General features: G+C 36.6%; 1 protein-coding gene across 9 annotated transcripts in view; it reads left to right on the top strand.

The window, feature by feature from the left end:
• LOC121320039 (neuron navigator 3-like) overlaps positions 1-15566 on the top strand; it is a 158833-nt gene that overhangs the window by 105865 nt on the left and 37402 nt on the right. For all 9 annotated transcript variants that reach the window (XM_041258174.1, XM_041258170.1, XM_041258173.1 and 6 more), the window contains 2 exons: positions 387-776; positions 2097-2216. In XM_041258174.1, the coding sequence (XP_041114108.1) occupies positions 387-776; positions 2097-2216 (510 nt within the window). The remainder of the gene's footprint in view (positions 1-386; positions 777-2096; positions 2217-15566) is intronic.

The following is a 15566-nucleotide window of genomic DNA, read 5'->3' as shown; positions in this document are numbered from 1 at the left end:
TCACAACAGATATTTTCTGCAAAGGCATTTTATCTGTGGCAGTTGGTGGATTTTAGCTAGAACAGCACACTAATATAATTGCAACAGTAAAATAGAATAACAACAAACAAAACAATGATCTGCTTTAACGAAATACAATAGAAAAGTTAAACACAGCCGGTACAACAAACAATAATTGCAAGCAGTAAAGAATATCAGTTTATGTTTTAAGTTTAGTCATAGGTCTTAGAGTTTGTGAAATCCAAAGTGAAGACGAGCAGTAAAATATTCAGAAATCAGAAAAACAGATAAACAAACAATGCTGTTCTTCAGTTCTCTGATTTTTTAAACCAGACTACATCGTTGTGCCTCTCATGGTTGTATTTCTCTGGTTTGTGCCCCGACAGCACCTTAGAAACAACATTTGACAGCACAGTGACCACGGAGGTGAACGGCAGGAGTATACCGAGCCTGACCAGCCGATCGTCACACATGGCCTGGAGGCTGGGTCAGTCAAGTCCCAGGCTGCAGGCAGGCGACGCCCCCTCGCTGCCCAGCGGATACCCACCTCGCAGCAATAGCAGTCGCTTGATGCACACGGACCCCTCACGCTTCATGTACACGACCCCCCTGCGGAGAGCTACGGGGGGAGCCCGGGCTGGGAACCTGGCTCACATGGACCTGAGTGAGAAGGGAGGAGGGGACCTTGAAGTGCCTGAGGCTTTGGATGTGACGGGTTACATGAGCGATGGGGACCTCCTCAGCAAGAACATGAGGACCGATGAGATCAGCAGTGGGTAAGTAACACCCCCCTCTGCGCGAAAAAAAACATTTCTGTATATTAAAGCAATTAGGGTTAGGAGAAAGTAATTCATGTGTTATTTCCTTTAGTTTGTACATTGAAATGTGTGAATATCAAAGAGATGGATGAGACAGAAACACTGATTTGCTAATACCATGCTGAAACACCATAACATACTCATGTATTACTGTTTTAGCATTCATGGATATTTGCCATGTTTAAGCTTGTCTGAGCAGGGAGTAGTTTTTGTAATGAGATGACCACTAGAAAAGCACACTAGTAATTTCTTCACCACTGAAGCAGCGAGTTTGTTAGAGGCGGAAAATATCTGAAAAACTCTATTTTACCACAATGATAAAATACGCTGGTGACTTTATCCAGACGTGCTGAAACTGTAATATGTGCTGATTAAGAACACTTGCACTAGAGTCTGGGCTTGTCTGCATCATTAATAACAAAGTTCAGTACAAGGCAATATCCTACTGGGAGGTGCTTTACTGTAATTAAAACAATATGAAGAGCAGTCCAGGGAAACTTGTCATATTTTGTTGCTGTCTAAATATGACAATGTAAATTTGTGTGCAATTTTAATGTTCATTGTTCTCAAGCATCAAAACCCGATAGCCAACCTGCATTGAGAAGAACAGTTCTACTCATACGTAAATGTACAGTGTCTCAATGAGGTGTAAATATTTAAAATACCTATCTGACTGAATCCAGACAAAATTGCAATGCTCTGCTCTGAGATGCTGAAAAGAGAACATTGAGCTTCAGTGCACTAATAGTATAAAAGACAAAATGTCATTGTGTGTACTCTGTCTCTGGCCCGTCTCTCACAGTTATAAATGATTGTGGAGCGCAATCAAAGAAGTCTGTTTCACTATAATAATCCCTGGACTTCTGCAATAGTAGCACGATACTTGTGTAGTTTGGTTATTGTGCAAACAGCATGTTTCACCTGTATCACCCTTCATCCCCAACACTATATTAGGATTTCATTAAAACGGTATGGACTTCAGTGGGTTGTTGTTTCAGTGAAAACATTCAGTTTTTTTTTTTTTTTTGCAAAACAAACTAAAAAATCAATAAAAAAAAAAATCTATTTCTGTAAACTTATTAATTGCTAATTAATAGATGACTGTTAACCCCTTCAGTCACACATTTAATTAAACAGTTTGTGTGAGCCGTAGGGAGTTTGAGAAGTTGCCCTGCCATAATTTTGACAAAACATGTATGCATTATAAAATAGATACATAGATAGGAAACTGAACAACATGGCACAATTACTAAATACTAAGTGATGCTTCCTTTTCAGATATCTGACTGATGGAGGGCTAAGTCTATACTCTCGCAATATGAACCGCATTCCAGACCTGGCTGCCTCACGTGATGTGATCCAGAGGGGGGTGAATGAGGGGATAGGGGACACAGACAGGTACAGTAAGCCACTGTCTTATACAGTATCAACCGCTCCCTTGGCATGAATACTGTTGGTTTTTATTCACCTTGAACAGGTAGGAGTAAATTGCAGCCACAACTGACAGTGATTGTAACCTTAGCAACAGACATTAAATGAGCATGATGTCACGCCCAGAGCAAGGTTAATGCGTAGTGGCAGGGCGGTGTGTGGAGGAGCGTGAATAAAGAGAAAAATAAATAACATGCAATAATGTCCAGTAATATCAAACCAAGAAGGGGTAAACCCTTCAAATAACTGAAAACATTTGTTTCATCATAATACGTTGACAGAACTATTAACAGAATGGTACATCTTTGTTCAGAGAAGTGCTGAGGTTCTTCTGGGGTTCTTAGAGGAATCTGCAAAGCATTCAAGTGAGAAATCTGTAAGACCTTGCCCTTTTAATTCCTTGCCTCGGTGACTAAATTCAAATTCAAATTCCATTTCGAAATGCAAAGTCAAATGCATGACATGGAGTCCAAAAAAGGACAAATTGCATGCTTAATAATAGTGAAGCAAAACATTTCAGTCAGGTAGACCATGCATTATTTGTTCATCTCATTTCAGTCTATTCTTGCCTGAAATAAAGGGACATTGTATCTAATTAAGGCCAAATGTTAAGGTTTTCAAAACAATTGAATTATTAGGTTTTATAGAGATTTATCCTTGTGTGAACAGTCCCGGTCTGCATTTACTGTAAACTGATGTAATTTCCATTGTTTCAAAACATACATGGTTCTTTATTAAGTGCTGTGACCTCAATTTAATTTAATTATAAATAGAGGTGGTCTTAATTAACCTTAAGTTATCTGCAGGTAAAAATACCTTTGCTTTTTAGAATGTAATTAAAGCTGGACCATCAACAAGGTTTGCTTTGTGCAATTGTAAAAGGATTGCATAGATCGTCCATGAAACAGAAATTGGAAACTACATTGTAACAATGGAACTGTACATTGTAATATACAGCAGGTGCCAGCTAAATGAATGATTGATTAAATTAAAAGTTCATATTTGCTTTGCAAATGAACATTGCCATATTTCATGGCTTCCTTTTAAAAGCTCCATTGTGACTATAATGCTGTGTTTAAGATATAAATTATACCTTATACAGTAAGCAGCGGATGTCAGATTTAATGGCGGTAGGTAGTTGACATTAATATATTGGTGTCAAGAGATTAAGTGACAGGGCAATGCGGGCCAATTTAGAATGTGCATCTGCATAAAAGTGTTTATTTATTTATTTATTTATTTATTTTACAGTCCAGTCTACGTTGCTTGTATCCAGCACACTCAATTTCAAATGTGGTGGTCCAGACTGCCATGTTTGAATCTGTTAGTGTATCGGAAGTACTTATATTTTTGATATGTTATGTTCCTAGTTCATAACGTTATTCACCCATTATTTTACCGGGTTTGCTGGGCACTACATATAGATGCATATCAAATGAGCTTCAGATAATTTGTTAAATAGTTCATAGTTTGTTTGATGGTTAAAAACATTTGAACAGCCTGGAATATAAATCGATGAAACTTGGCTTTTCATTATTATGTCAGATGCTTTACTTGTATTATTTCTTTGTTCTTTTTAATTGTTTCCTTTTATTAAGTGCGTGTGTGGGATATTTGATGCTATAATAAAATAAGTTTACAAGAGTTTCATATGAATTGTTCTCAAGTTTAAGTATAGCACCAGGTTACATTTTCCCCAGCCCCTGAGTGGTTTTTCTTCAGTAGAGCTGGTTGGCTCAGTGGATTGGCAATTGGAAATTAATTGGATATGAAACCTCTCACAGCTACTTCAAATCCAGATAGTAATCTGAAGTTGATCTGGTTGGTGATGAAGGTCAGGCTCCTTTTTACACAGTAATCTGTATCACAAACAACAAAATACCTCCTCTCAGAGAGCCTAGGCATTAGTGTGAGTAGGGTGAGGGCACGTCTGTGGGGTATTGTGGGTAAATTGTTCCTGCACTATGGATAAGTAGAGAACGGTGTTCAATTTCCACTTGAGATATTTAGCGGCCTACTTTTTCCAAAATGTTAAATAAAAAGACATTTCCCAACTGGTATCACAGCAAAGAGCACAGTGTAAGTAGACTGTAATGAGTTTAGATCTCCTCTCAGTGCATCAGAATGGCACTGTCCATGAATCTATCAGGTACCATCGCGGGAACCACTTTCCCAAAACACCTTTCACATGCACTTCCAAAACACGTTTACAAAATATATACATTTCCGGTTTTGAGCCTAGTAACACCATTTTTTTTAAACTCTTGATTAGGGATTACCTTAATTCACTTCATCCTGTGTTAGCTTAGTGTCGGATGATTAAAAGAAGAAAAAAAAGTAGTCGTTGTAATTCTACCGTATGAGATTCTGCAAATCTCACAGCTTTATTTAGGATACATCTTTTCCTGATGACAGTTTATCTACTAACCTGGAATTCATTTACAGTCCGCTGTTTCTTTAATGCCCCGTTTTTCTCAGTTCATTGCAAACCTAGCTTTAGAAATGGATTGAGCTCATTGAAGTCTGTCTTCGATTCTACCTTACGCTAAGAAATTCAGTCGAGGTTTCTATAGAAGGTAGTACCTATACTGTAAACATGCTTTATCAGCAGTGGAGAGCACAATACTTGGAGGTAAAAAGGCTGTAGAATATGTGCATTGTATTGTTCTGGTCTAGCAGAGCTTGTCTGAAGAGCTTCATTCTGTTTTCTCTCAGTGTGTGATCAAATGCTCAAATCACCACCCTAGTCTGATTTGCCACCAGTGGATAGCTCTAAATGGATTGCATTTCTATTGATTTTCTCAAGGTTAGTATGCTGTGTTTTCTTTATACATCATGAACATTGATTATTAAATCTCATTGATTATTTTCTCATTGTTCTTTGCACATAATACAACTGGCCCTGAATCTCACATGCCCTTACAAACCCCATTTTTGGTATTATTGCCAAAGATCTCTTATTAAACTGTCAATAAATTCAGCGTCATTGTGTGTGTCTGGGGTGTGTGTGTGTGTGTAAGACAGCAAAGGTGACGCTCAGAGCTCAAGCTGATGGGAGAATCTTCAGTGGGTGGATACTGTAAATTAAAGGTAATTATGTACTCAAAATCTTACTACAGTGACTCCTCTCATCTAGCTGCTTAAATGCAGATGTTTAACATTAATACAGAGGACCTGATACAAAACCTTTCATTTTCTTGTAGACAGTATCCTGGAGAGATGGGAAACTGTTTTTTTTAGTTTTGTTTAGTCTTTTTTTAAAGCTGTGAATTCACTTATGTTTTTGTCTGTGTACGTCATTATTGAAGCTATGAACTATTTTTCAAACACTTTTGTAATATGTTAAAAAAAAAAAAAAAAAAAGCCCAAATAGTTTTTTAATAAATGACATTTTTGAGAGGGTCTGGATTAATTTTGGTTATGTTAAATACTGTGTTATTCTGAAAATATTGAAAAAGACACCCTGCTATATCCCAGATACTAATCCTATGACTGCTTCTTTGGGGGAGCTCTTGGGCTGTGATATTATGTAACATTTAGAATCAGGGTAATATTAAATAAGGCAATGTTTACTTAGCTTTTTGGTTTCCCTGACCAATAATACTCCTCGACTAGATGATGTATGATATACATGCGGTGCTGTAAATGACACATAAAAACATGAAAATGAAAGCTCATTTAAGATAAACATTCTGCAGAGAGCTTTTATCTTTCATGGCTGCTTCTGTCTGGCTGCTCCCTTGGCGATCGGTAAAGGCAATTTTATCTGTATCAGTTGAGCTAAATTTATCTGGGAGTTAAAATACACCACCTGACAGGATGAGGAAACTCCAGAGCCAGAGAGCTTAAATAAAATATATATATTAGGTATACTTATAGAGGATTGGCCAGAGCTCCCGTTTCATGCCCTGTCTCTAAGCTGGGTGGGCAGATGGGAAATTAAAGTGAACCAACATTTTATTGAAAATGATTAATCCAAATATTTAATATGGTGACATTAGCAGGCCCCTTGACTTCGCTAGACATCAACTCTATTGGGAATCCCATCTGATATCCCAGGGAATGAAGAGTGAACTGTAAAACAAGCAGCAATAAAAAGAATACCGTACTGCTAGCAGTATAGGGTGGAGTAGAACTCCTAGTCAAGGCTTCCAGTTTTACTTCAAGATTCATGATTGAGAGTTAGGGATGGACCAAGCTTATCATGTTGCTTAATGTGCAAAAGATATTTTACAATCAGTTAGTTAAATACAAGATGAAAAAATAAATGCTGGACAATAATTTAAATTATATTTTATCAGTACATTTACATGGTAACACCTTTTTTAAAACTTATTTTACCCAATATAACAATATAGTGTACATATATGGACTAACACACAAATTTCTGCTAAATTGTGTAATTCATATTACTGAATCCTGTCTGTTCATGGTAACACTGTCCCTGTTCATGTCTGGTTTGGGCTTTAATTTTGATCAAGTCTGCAGTTTCTTATCTTGAAATCACCTCATATCTGTTGATGGAAATGAAGTGTTGACTTTGATTTCTGACATCTTTATGTGAATGCAACACGTGTGAAGGTCAAGTGTGAAACAAAAGGACTTAACATTATACATGCCTTACAAACTAGAGTAAAAAATACTTACCGTCTCACAGCTTCAAAAATGATTACGTCCCATAGCTCTGTCTTCAGTCTCCTTCAGGGATTTCTCACTAGGGAGCATGCACTTGCTTTCAGATCAGTTCGAATGTGTGTGGGTGTGCTATAAGTGTGGTTAAGGTGCAGTACGTGCATTACTGCCTGTCCTTGTGTCTGCTTGTTGCATCTGCAAAGGCTTTAAAGTAATTCTATCTAACAAAATAATCCCATCATCCTCCTTCCATTTTGTGCAGTTAAAAGAAAATGATAATAATAACACATGATTTCTGCTGCTTATTCTTGTGTTATCTATTTGCACTGAGTGGGTAGTTTCACCTCAGCAAAGCTGATGCATTTCAGCCAGTGGGGCAAGCAGCTGATTGGTTATTATCAGAAAAGAAACCAGTGAAGGGGTGGGGACACTTCCATTCTCCAGGTGAAATGACCAAGCAAGTACAATAAAGGCATGTTTTGTGACGTTTTCTTTAACCTAGTGTAGTACCAGATATCAAGTGTCTTTTAAAACTGCACCTTGCAGATCTATACAGTGAATAGATGTGCATGGCAGGGACATTTTATGGAACTAATTATTCTTTTGCTACAATTATTTTAATATACAAATGACATCAATAAATACAAATCAGTGTCCAAACTGAATATCGTTTAACAACCACTGTAATCAACAGATAGAAACAAAATTGAGCAACAGTACCATACTGTATCACCATAGTGCAATTTTCAACACTTCCATTGTATCACATACTGTACACAGTACTGTAAGTTCTATAATCAAAGATGTGGGATAGTAAAACCTTAACTCTTGTATATTTTCCTGCCTCTGGGATGGCTTTCGCTTGCTCTTCACTTCCTAGTTATATGAAACAAACAAACAAAAAAAAGGAAAATGTAAATTGAAAGTATTTAAATGTAAAGCATAAGGTGTATTGTAGAGGGAAGCTTGGCTCCCTAACGAGGGGTGTGAATTTTGAGTAATTTAGTACTTGAATACTCGAGCGTTAAAAATTGAGTACAAAAAATGAAAATTGTATAATAAACATTTTAAAAGAAACTAGTGTGTCAACAGGTATATGTACATACAAAACTATAAAAGCAAAATCAGTTTTTAATTTAAAATGAAAGTAACATGTGTTAGCTCTTGCGTGTGAAGTCTGCCAACCAGAACTGACCGGGTCGCTAAAATATATTGAACTTGCATTTATGAAGAGATATTATTTACATGTTTTTGAGTGCTTGAGTAATAAATTATTTAGAGTACTCTAACCCACCCCTATCTCTAACTATATCCACAGTGCAGTATAGGTGAGGCAGTACAAAGTTTTTGCATGTTTTTGATGGGTAAATTCAGTAAAGCATAAACAACTGCATTTAAAGACAGCAGCGCATTTCCCTCTTGAGTTATGAATTACTAAAAGCCCCCACTTTTAGAAGCCTCTTGAGCGTCCCTTCTGTAGAAACGTTGACAGAAGCTGACATGGGCTGTGCAGTTGTTATTGTTGACAAAGCAGCTTCAGGGGGTTTAATGATGGGAAGAAAGAGTGTGTCTGATAATCGCAAGCTTTTTAAAAAACTGACAGTGGGGTCTAGGCATTGCAGTGTTGTATGTTTGAAACCTGGTGTGGGTTTCAGCAATTAAATCCAAATATCATTGTAGGAATACAGTATCTGGCCTATTCCTGTTGAAGTAAAGTGTTGGCCAGAACCAGTTGGTAGGTGTTCTACTTGACCTGATTTTAGTTTGTAATATCATTGCATAACTTCACACCAGTAGAGATATAATAGAAATAGCCACAAAAAAAAAAAAAAAAAACAGAAATCTCAAGTTGCTTTACGAAAAAATGTTTTGCATATATTATTTTTCTCTGCCTATTATTTATTAAATATCATAGGGAAACTGCAGTACAATTTTAAAGTCATTTGGTTGCTATCCGATAAGGGTATTACATGCTGTAGCAAAGTGTGCCAGTTAGATATTAGCTCTTTTACCTGTATTGCAGACTTTTCTGCAATGTACCTCAGAAACTTTATCTCAGTCCAGTGGAAATCCTTAAAGAACAGCTCCTGTGGCCAGTGGAGAGGGGGAGGGAGAGGGGGGGAGGGGAGAGAGAATCAATTGCATTTCCCATTAACTGGTGAATGGTCTATCTCATTTAGTCAAGGTCATTAAACTGAAGACTTCCTGCCCGCAGCAGATAAACGCCAAGCTCCCATCACTGTAGTGGCAGGAAGCTGAGTTGCCTTTGGAAGTCACATTTCTGGACAAGTAACTGTTTAAGAACTGTGACATAGGCTAGCAAGGTATAGCAATACTCAATGCATTCTTCGGTTTGTTTGGTTTTTGCTGTTGAAAAAAAAAAAAGAATACGGAAGGGGAAAATAACTATATACAATGGGCAATTAATCTTGGATAATTCAGAGACTTTCTTTACTGTGATACATTCATAAATGCATAATGATTCAATTAGCGATATACTGTACAGGGCTCCGTGTGACAGATAAAATCAGGAGATTGACGAGCCTTTTATGATGCATTGTTATACGGTACGGTAACGGCTGGGGAAGGGAATTAGCAGCTAGAAAACCAAAGTCTGCCTTAACAAACCTGAAGGACTCTGTAACCCAGAGATCTCAAGAACAAATTATGTTTCAGACGTCCTACATAAACTAGCCATTGCCAGCCTTTGTGAAGGAAGAAAAGGTGAATGCGTAAGGTCTGTAGGAGGAAAAGAAAGGAGGCGATGGATGTTGTTAACCAAAGAAATAAACTGTAATGCAGACTTTACATTTACGGTGTCCAACCATTGCAACCTCCTTTCATTAAAACAAATCAAAACAAGACATAAAGACAAATCATTTTCATGAGCTAATAGAGCGAATCTTATGTGCACCTGCAGTGCGCTAGTTCTAGCTTGAAAGCACTCCAGACCCCCGCACTGTAGGGGGCGGCTGAGAAACACAAGGAGCCTTCAGGACCCCCCTTGACCTTCATCAATCTTTAAATAATCCCCAAGTCGAGATTTTAGAACAAAGATTGTCGTAGTGGTTGTATTCAATGGGAAAGACTGTAATTGTTTGTGACAGACATGCATATCAAGGTTTTGGAACCTTACGGATCTTTTAAGCAAGGCATGTAGAATTACACAGGGAAACCAAAAATGCCATGAAATCAAAAAGCTTTTCCAATTGGCAATTTTACAACATTATAATTTAATCTGGCCCTTGAATTCGAAAGGGCATTAGCTATTAGATAGGGTTGTTAAGATTCTTCATCATTAACGAGAGTAACCCTAAAGAAATTAGACAAATATTATACATAAAATCGATTTTTTTTTTCTTCAAATGAATGATTATTCTGTGATGCCGTGATGCTGGCATAAATCATTGAAAGGAAAAGAAGTCTGATTATTTATTTGTTGCATGTCGCAGTTTAATTTTATGTGGATATATTCTACTGCTGATTATTACTTTAATGTTAAATCTGTCTTTTTTGCTTTATGTGGTCAAACTGCAACATTTACTTGATCTGTGTTTCAGTTGTAGTAATGCTAAAATAAGCTTGTAAAATTCAATGACAAACATGTTCACTGTAAGTCTTCCTCAATGTCTTCAGTGTTGAAATGTGTTTTGACTGGTAAAATAATAAGTGTATAAAAAATAGAATAATCATGCAGCAGAGCTCGTATACCAAGGGAATAATTACAAGCCAAAGGAAAATGCTTACACTGACCAAGTCTTATTATTCCTCAGTCTCTAGTAACATGACCTTGATGTGATGCACTGGAACTGAACCATGGCATGCAATCTAATTCAGTTGTGATACAGCTTTCATCCCGGGCTATAGTATGATGGCATAGCTATAATTACACGTTTAACAGTGTACCTGGGTGCTTGAGCGTATATAAACATTTCTAGGGTTAGATTTCTGCTGTTGCTCTATTAAATGAATGACTGTCTGTGCTCTGATTGGCCGAAATGGCAAAACAGTATAATAGCATAAAACAGCTAATTCTGTGTTTTTGTGAGAGGTGTGGGGGTGGGGGGGGGGTGTTAAAATGAAAAGCACCAAACTCTAAAACTGTCCCAAACCTTGTCCTGCGTGAAGGAACAAGCCACATAAAGGCACTGTTGCACATTGCAGACAAGGACTAACTGAAGAATCAATAGCAGAGTCTACATGTTTTATGGCTATTGCCATGGTTTCTAAAGAGACGGTCAGACTTGAGTATAAATAATCCTGATATAAATATAGAGTATAAATAATCCTGTTAGGTTGGAGAAGACCATAAATGACCTGATAATCACTTTGTAAATGAAGCTCAGAGCTCCACGACTGACGTCTCCATAATTTAATACAGTGCATGTAATGGATTCTCGATCATGAGAAAACAATAATACTACAATATTAGCACTTAGAAACATTTGAGCTTTGATTGTCATTCAAAGTACGGTACCTTTAGATCTAAGAGAGTAGCCAACACTTTGGTGCTCTCCTAACGAACCTTAGTACCCCACAAAGAGTCCACATGTCTGCACCACTGTCAGTGTTTTGTATTGTGTTTAGATAAAATCAATACATATTGTTATATTTGATTTAAAAATTTCTGCTAAGAGCTAAGCCTCATTAAATCAAACACAGGCTGCCTTGAAACATTTGGATAAAAATAGTAAAGAGGCCGAGGATGTTTAAATATTTCATTTTACTAGATTATTTATGACTGCAGAGGAAGGGCATTTGTAACACTGCTTGCGGAAATATATATATCAAATATAAATCCCACACAGACATTAATTTTTATAAAAAAAATACAGAACAAATATATACTCAGTACAGTGTCCTTTTAAATTCTGAAGTCAGAAAGGCATGCACTAGACTGTTTCAGAGCTCTGACATAAGTAATTGCAAGACGTCATTAACCCTTTGATGTTAATTAATTGCTACAGAAAACTAAATAAACGTTGGAGTCTGGATAAGCAGGAAAAATATTAAAAAAACTCCACAGTACTGAGTAAAAATCCCATACAGCACTGAGAATCCTATGAACTGTTGAACTGAATTAAATGCAGTTTGTTCAGTATTATTGTTTTACAAGACTACTTATATCAAGCAGCTGCTGAACGTGGAAGGATGAATGGGTTATTAAATACTTTTGTTGATCTTTCCCCCTTTTAAAATAATAATTACTTATCTGTTTTTTTCCCCCCATATGGTTTGAAAACACATAAATATGTGGTATTTATTTAGAGCTTAATGCATAGGAGGAGATAAGGACGCATTATATACAATCATTGCGAAGAGAATGCCCCAAGGCATCTGAAATACAGCTGAGATATTTTTTTTTTATTTTTATAATATATATATATATATATATATATATATATATATATATATATATATATATATATATATATATATATATATATATATATATATATATACCAGATAATATATATAACTTGTGGTGGAATATTTATTACATAACATAGTGCAGTCTTAAACAGATTCCTCTGACCATCTGCTGCTCTGTAAACTTCGATTACAGTTGTAAGGCTGAAGCTGAAACTTTGAGGTTTTCCTTTTAAATCGTGGGGGGTGGGACAGGGACAAAGTTGCCCCTTCCACAACCTTGCTCTAAATTGTTTAACTGGATCAATTAAACCACCATCCAGATCCTGACGTAGTTAATACTATAATTTTACATGTTAATTCTTGAATGGAATGGCCCGCCCTGCTTTAAAGTAACGTTCAAACATAACAGCGTAAATATACTATTAAGCTAGCTGATCTTAAACAGAAGGTGATTTTAGTTACCATAGCCACATGAGTGATTTATATAAGAAAAGTTTGGGAATGTCCCTTGTTAGCACATCATTCTCCACTAATAGGATGAACTCATTTAAAAGCACAGTACTGCTGCAACATTAGCTATGTTTTGATAAATGGTGTTCACATAGTGTCTAAATATTTTTAAATACATACTAGTACTTCAGTGTACTTGGATACTAATTGACTGACAATACAATAGAATTTCATCTCCCATTAACAGTGAGTAGGATGGCTGTAAATCACTGGAGTGAACGACATTCTCGACATTCTCATTTGCTGTGTAGCAGTTCATGGATCAATAAGAAAAATAAAAAATAAAAAGTATTTATTTTTCTTTGTTCACTTGACTGCATCTGGAGTGCTTTGATTGGCTTTTTGTGACACCGGCACTTTCTGCAGCTCAGTGACTCGTGGGCAGCCAGTGTGGAGATGTGGTGAGGTGGTGCTGTTTTCCTCCACTGAGGAGGAGCAGACTGCTGGATTCACAGCAGTGCAGGTGGGCTGTCTCACTCTAGAGCTCCTTCACTTGGCTGTGAAAATAAAACGACAAAAAACACTCAAACAAAACTGAACGCATATATCGGTGTGAGAGGTGAGTTCATTTTTATTGAGAGGCTCTTCAACCTGTCAGAATTGGGTTAGATTCTGTGGTGTTCTGGTGGATGGCATGCGGTAATTGAAGATAGTTAAAAAAGAAGAAAGGGGTGGTCTTTATTCCTTACGTTCTTTTTAGTGGGTAGCGTGTAAATGGAAGTGTCATTTAAGAGATTGTGTGAGCATTTTATTTGGCTAGACATCATATGATCTTTAATTACAAGATCAATGAGGTTGAACAGCATTTGTAAGGGTGGTGTGTGTGATAAATTAAGTTGCAGTGTGGTGTTTCACATATCGTGCAGTAACTGATGTTGGTGGTTGATAATTGCATGTGTCAGCATGTGATCTAGATTTTTAATTTCTTAAAATTACTAGAAATTAACTGCTTTTGTCAGTCCTGGAAGTGATTTCCAGAAAGTGAAAGCAAAGTTAATGGTCTGCTCAAAAAAGTATTACTTTAAATGTGATTCTCAGAGTATTGATATATTTAAAGGACTGATGTCAGCATACATTTGATTTGTTGTTTAAATGTTTGTTTGCGTACAGCTATTAAGCCATTATTTATTGGTCTTCAGCTTGGTATTTAGTGGTGTTAAAAGAGCAAAGTGTGTGTCTGTGTGAGATTTTGGAAATATGTTTTAATGTGCTCATGTGGTAGAGGTTGAGCCCAATTCATTTCTAGGACATTTTCAAGGGCTTTTTCACCTATTGATTGTCCATTTGACTTTGGCTTTTCAGAATGCAATAATTTTATGACATATCTCTAAAAGATGCCTAGTACTCTATAATCAATAACAGGGCAACTTGACAGTTACCAAAACAGTGCATTAGTCTTCCTTGCTACTGACCAATAACTATCAGTTTTCATCATATTTATGGGGCATGGGGTAGGCTTATTTGGAGTTTCACAGATAAAGATAAAGGATTTTCCTCAGATAATCTCCCCAAAGAAAATTATATATTTTTGGTATTGAATTTTACTTTTTCCATTTCTTTCTTCCTTTATTTTGCAATTCAGTAATAATCAGGGTTTTAATGTGTCATATTTTGATTCTGTTTCTGATAAACCACTAATTCCCTGTACAGAAGCGGAATGAATATATGTAAAGGGTAATATGAAATAAAAGCAAGTATAGTATGACAGTGTTTTTCAGAGCTGTTTCAGAGTAACTGCAGCATTCACACTGCACTCGGAGGAAAGCAGGAGCCTGACAGATGAAGTATAGCACTGGCTGAGTAATAAGAGGGTGGTTGTGCAGCAGTCTGGCCAGTGGCTGCAGGTAACTGATGACTGCAAAACCCTTCCCTTTGATGCAGTTGTTGATTTTTGTACAACGTGCCATTTAAAGGCAAACTCTAGCAAAAGGAGGGAAAAGTGTGTTTACATTATACAGTATGTAATGTCCGAGACTATGAATAGTATGCTTGTTCTGGACATTACAGATTGATTTCGGCAGCTGCCAATGTCTCGGGATGTCAAGTTAATACAATATGTAGTGAATTCAGTGGTGCATCTTCAGCTTTAAACCATCAATGGTGCTGTGTCTGCTTGCCTATTTATTCTGCCTTTAATATCTAGACAGACAAACTGATTGAAAGTCAACATTTTGGCTGTGTCCACCACCACAGGGGGGAGGGCACGACACATTGTTTTTGTGGGGCACATTATGGAAAAGGTCACCCAAGTCAAATAATTTGCACCACAATATGATTCCACTCTCAATGCACAGATTAGAAAGCGATACATACTGTGAATAGGGGGTTCCGAATGATGATATTAGTGATACCATTTTGTAAAAAAATGTTCAATTTTCCAGAAATACTGCATATTACAGTTTGAATTTTGCATTTAACTTTACTTTTATTAATGATTTGTCATGGGACGCCTACGTCAGAACTGTAATCTGTTCTAAATGAATCAGTTTGAATCATAAAAAAATGACTTGTGAGTTTCTTTTGGTATGGGTTGGATCATCAAGAAAATAAATAAAAAAAAAAAAAAAAAAAAAACATGGAATTTCCAGTTTTAGTTCAGCTTAGCAAGACCAATAAACACATGTTGTATATAAATTGAATTGTGCCAGTCCCAGTTGGTTAAGCAGCTCTAACTGACCAAAAAGAATGTTGAAAACAATGCACAATGCTAATCTCGTTAGTCAAGGGTATAAAAGTGTTTCAATTAATTGTTTTATTTTGTTTCTGTCTATGTTTCTGTAGCTATAAAAATAAATATTCACA

Source organism: Polyodon spathula, chromosome 8, assembly GCF_017654505.1.
Source record: "Polyodon spathula isolate WHYD16114869_AA chromosome 8, ASM1765450v1, whole genome shotgun sequence".
Taxonomy (NCBI): domain Eukaryota; kingdom Metazoa; phylum Chordata; class Actinopteri; order Acipenseriformes; family Polyodontidae; genus Polyodon; species Polyodon spathula.
This window is presented reverse-complemented; position numbering and strand designations above follow the sequence as displayed.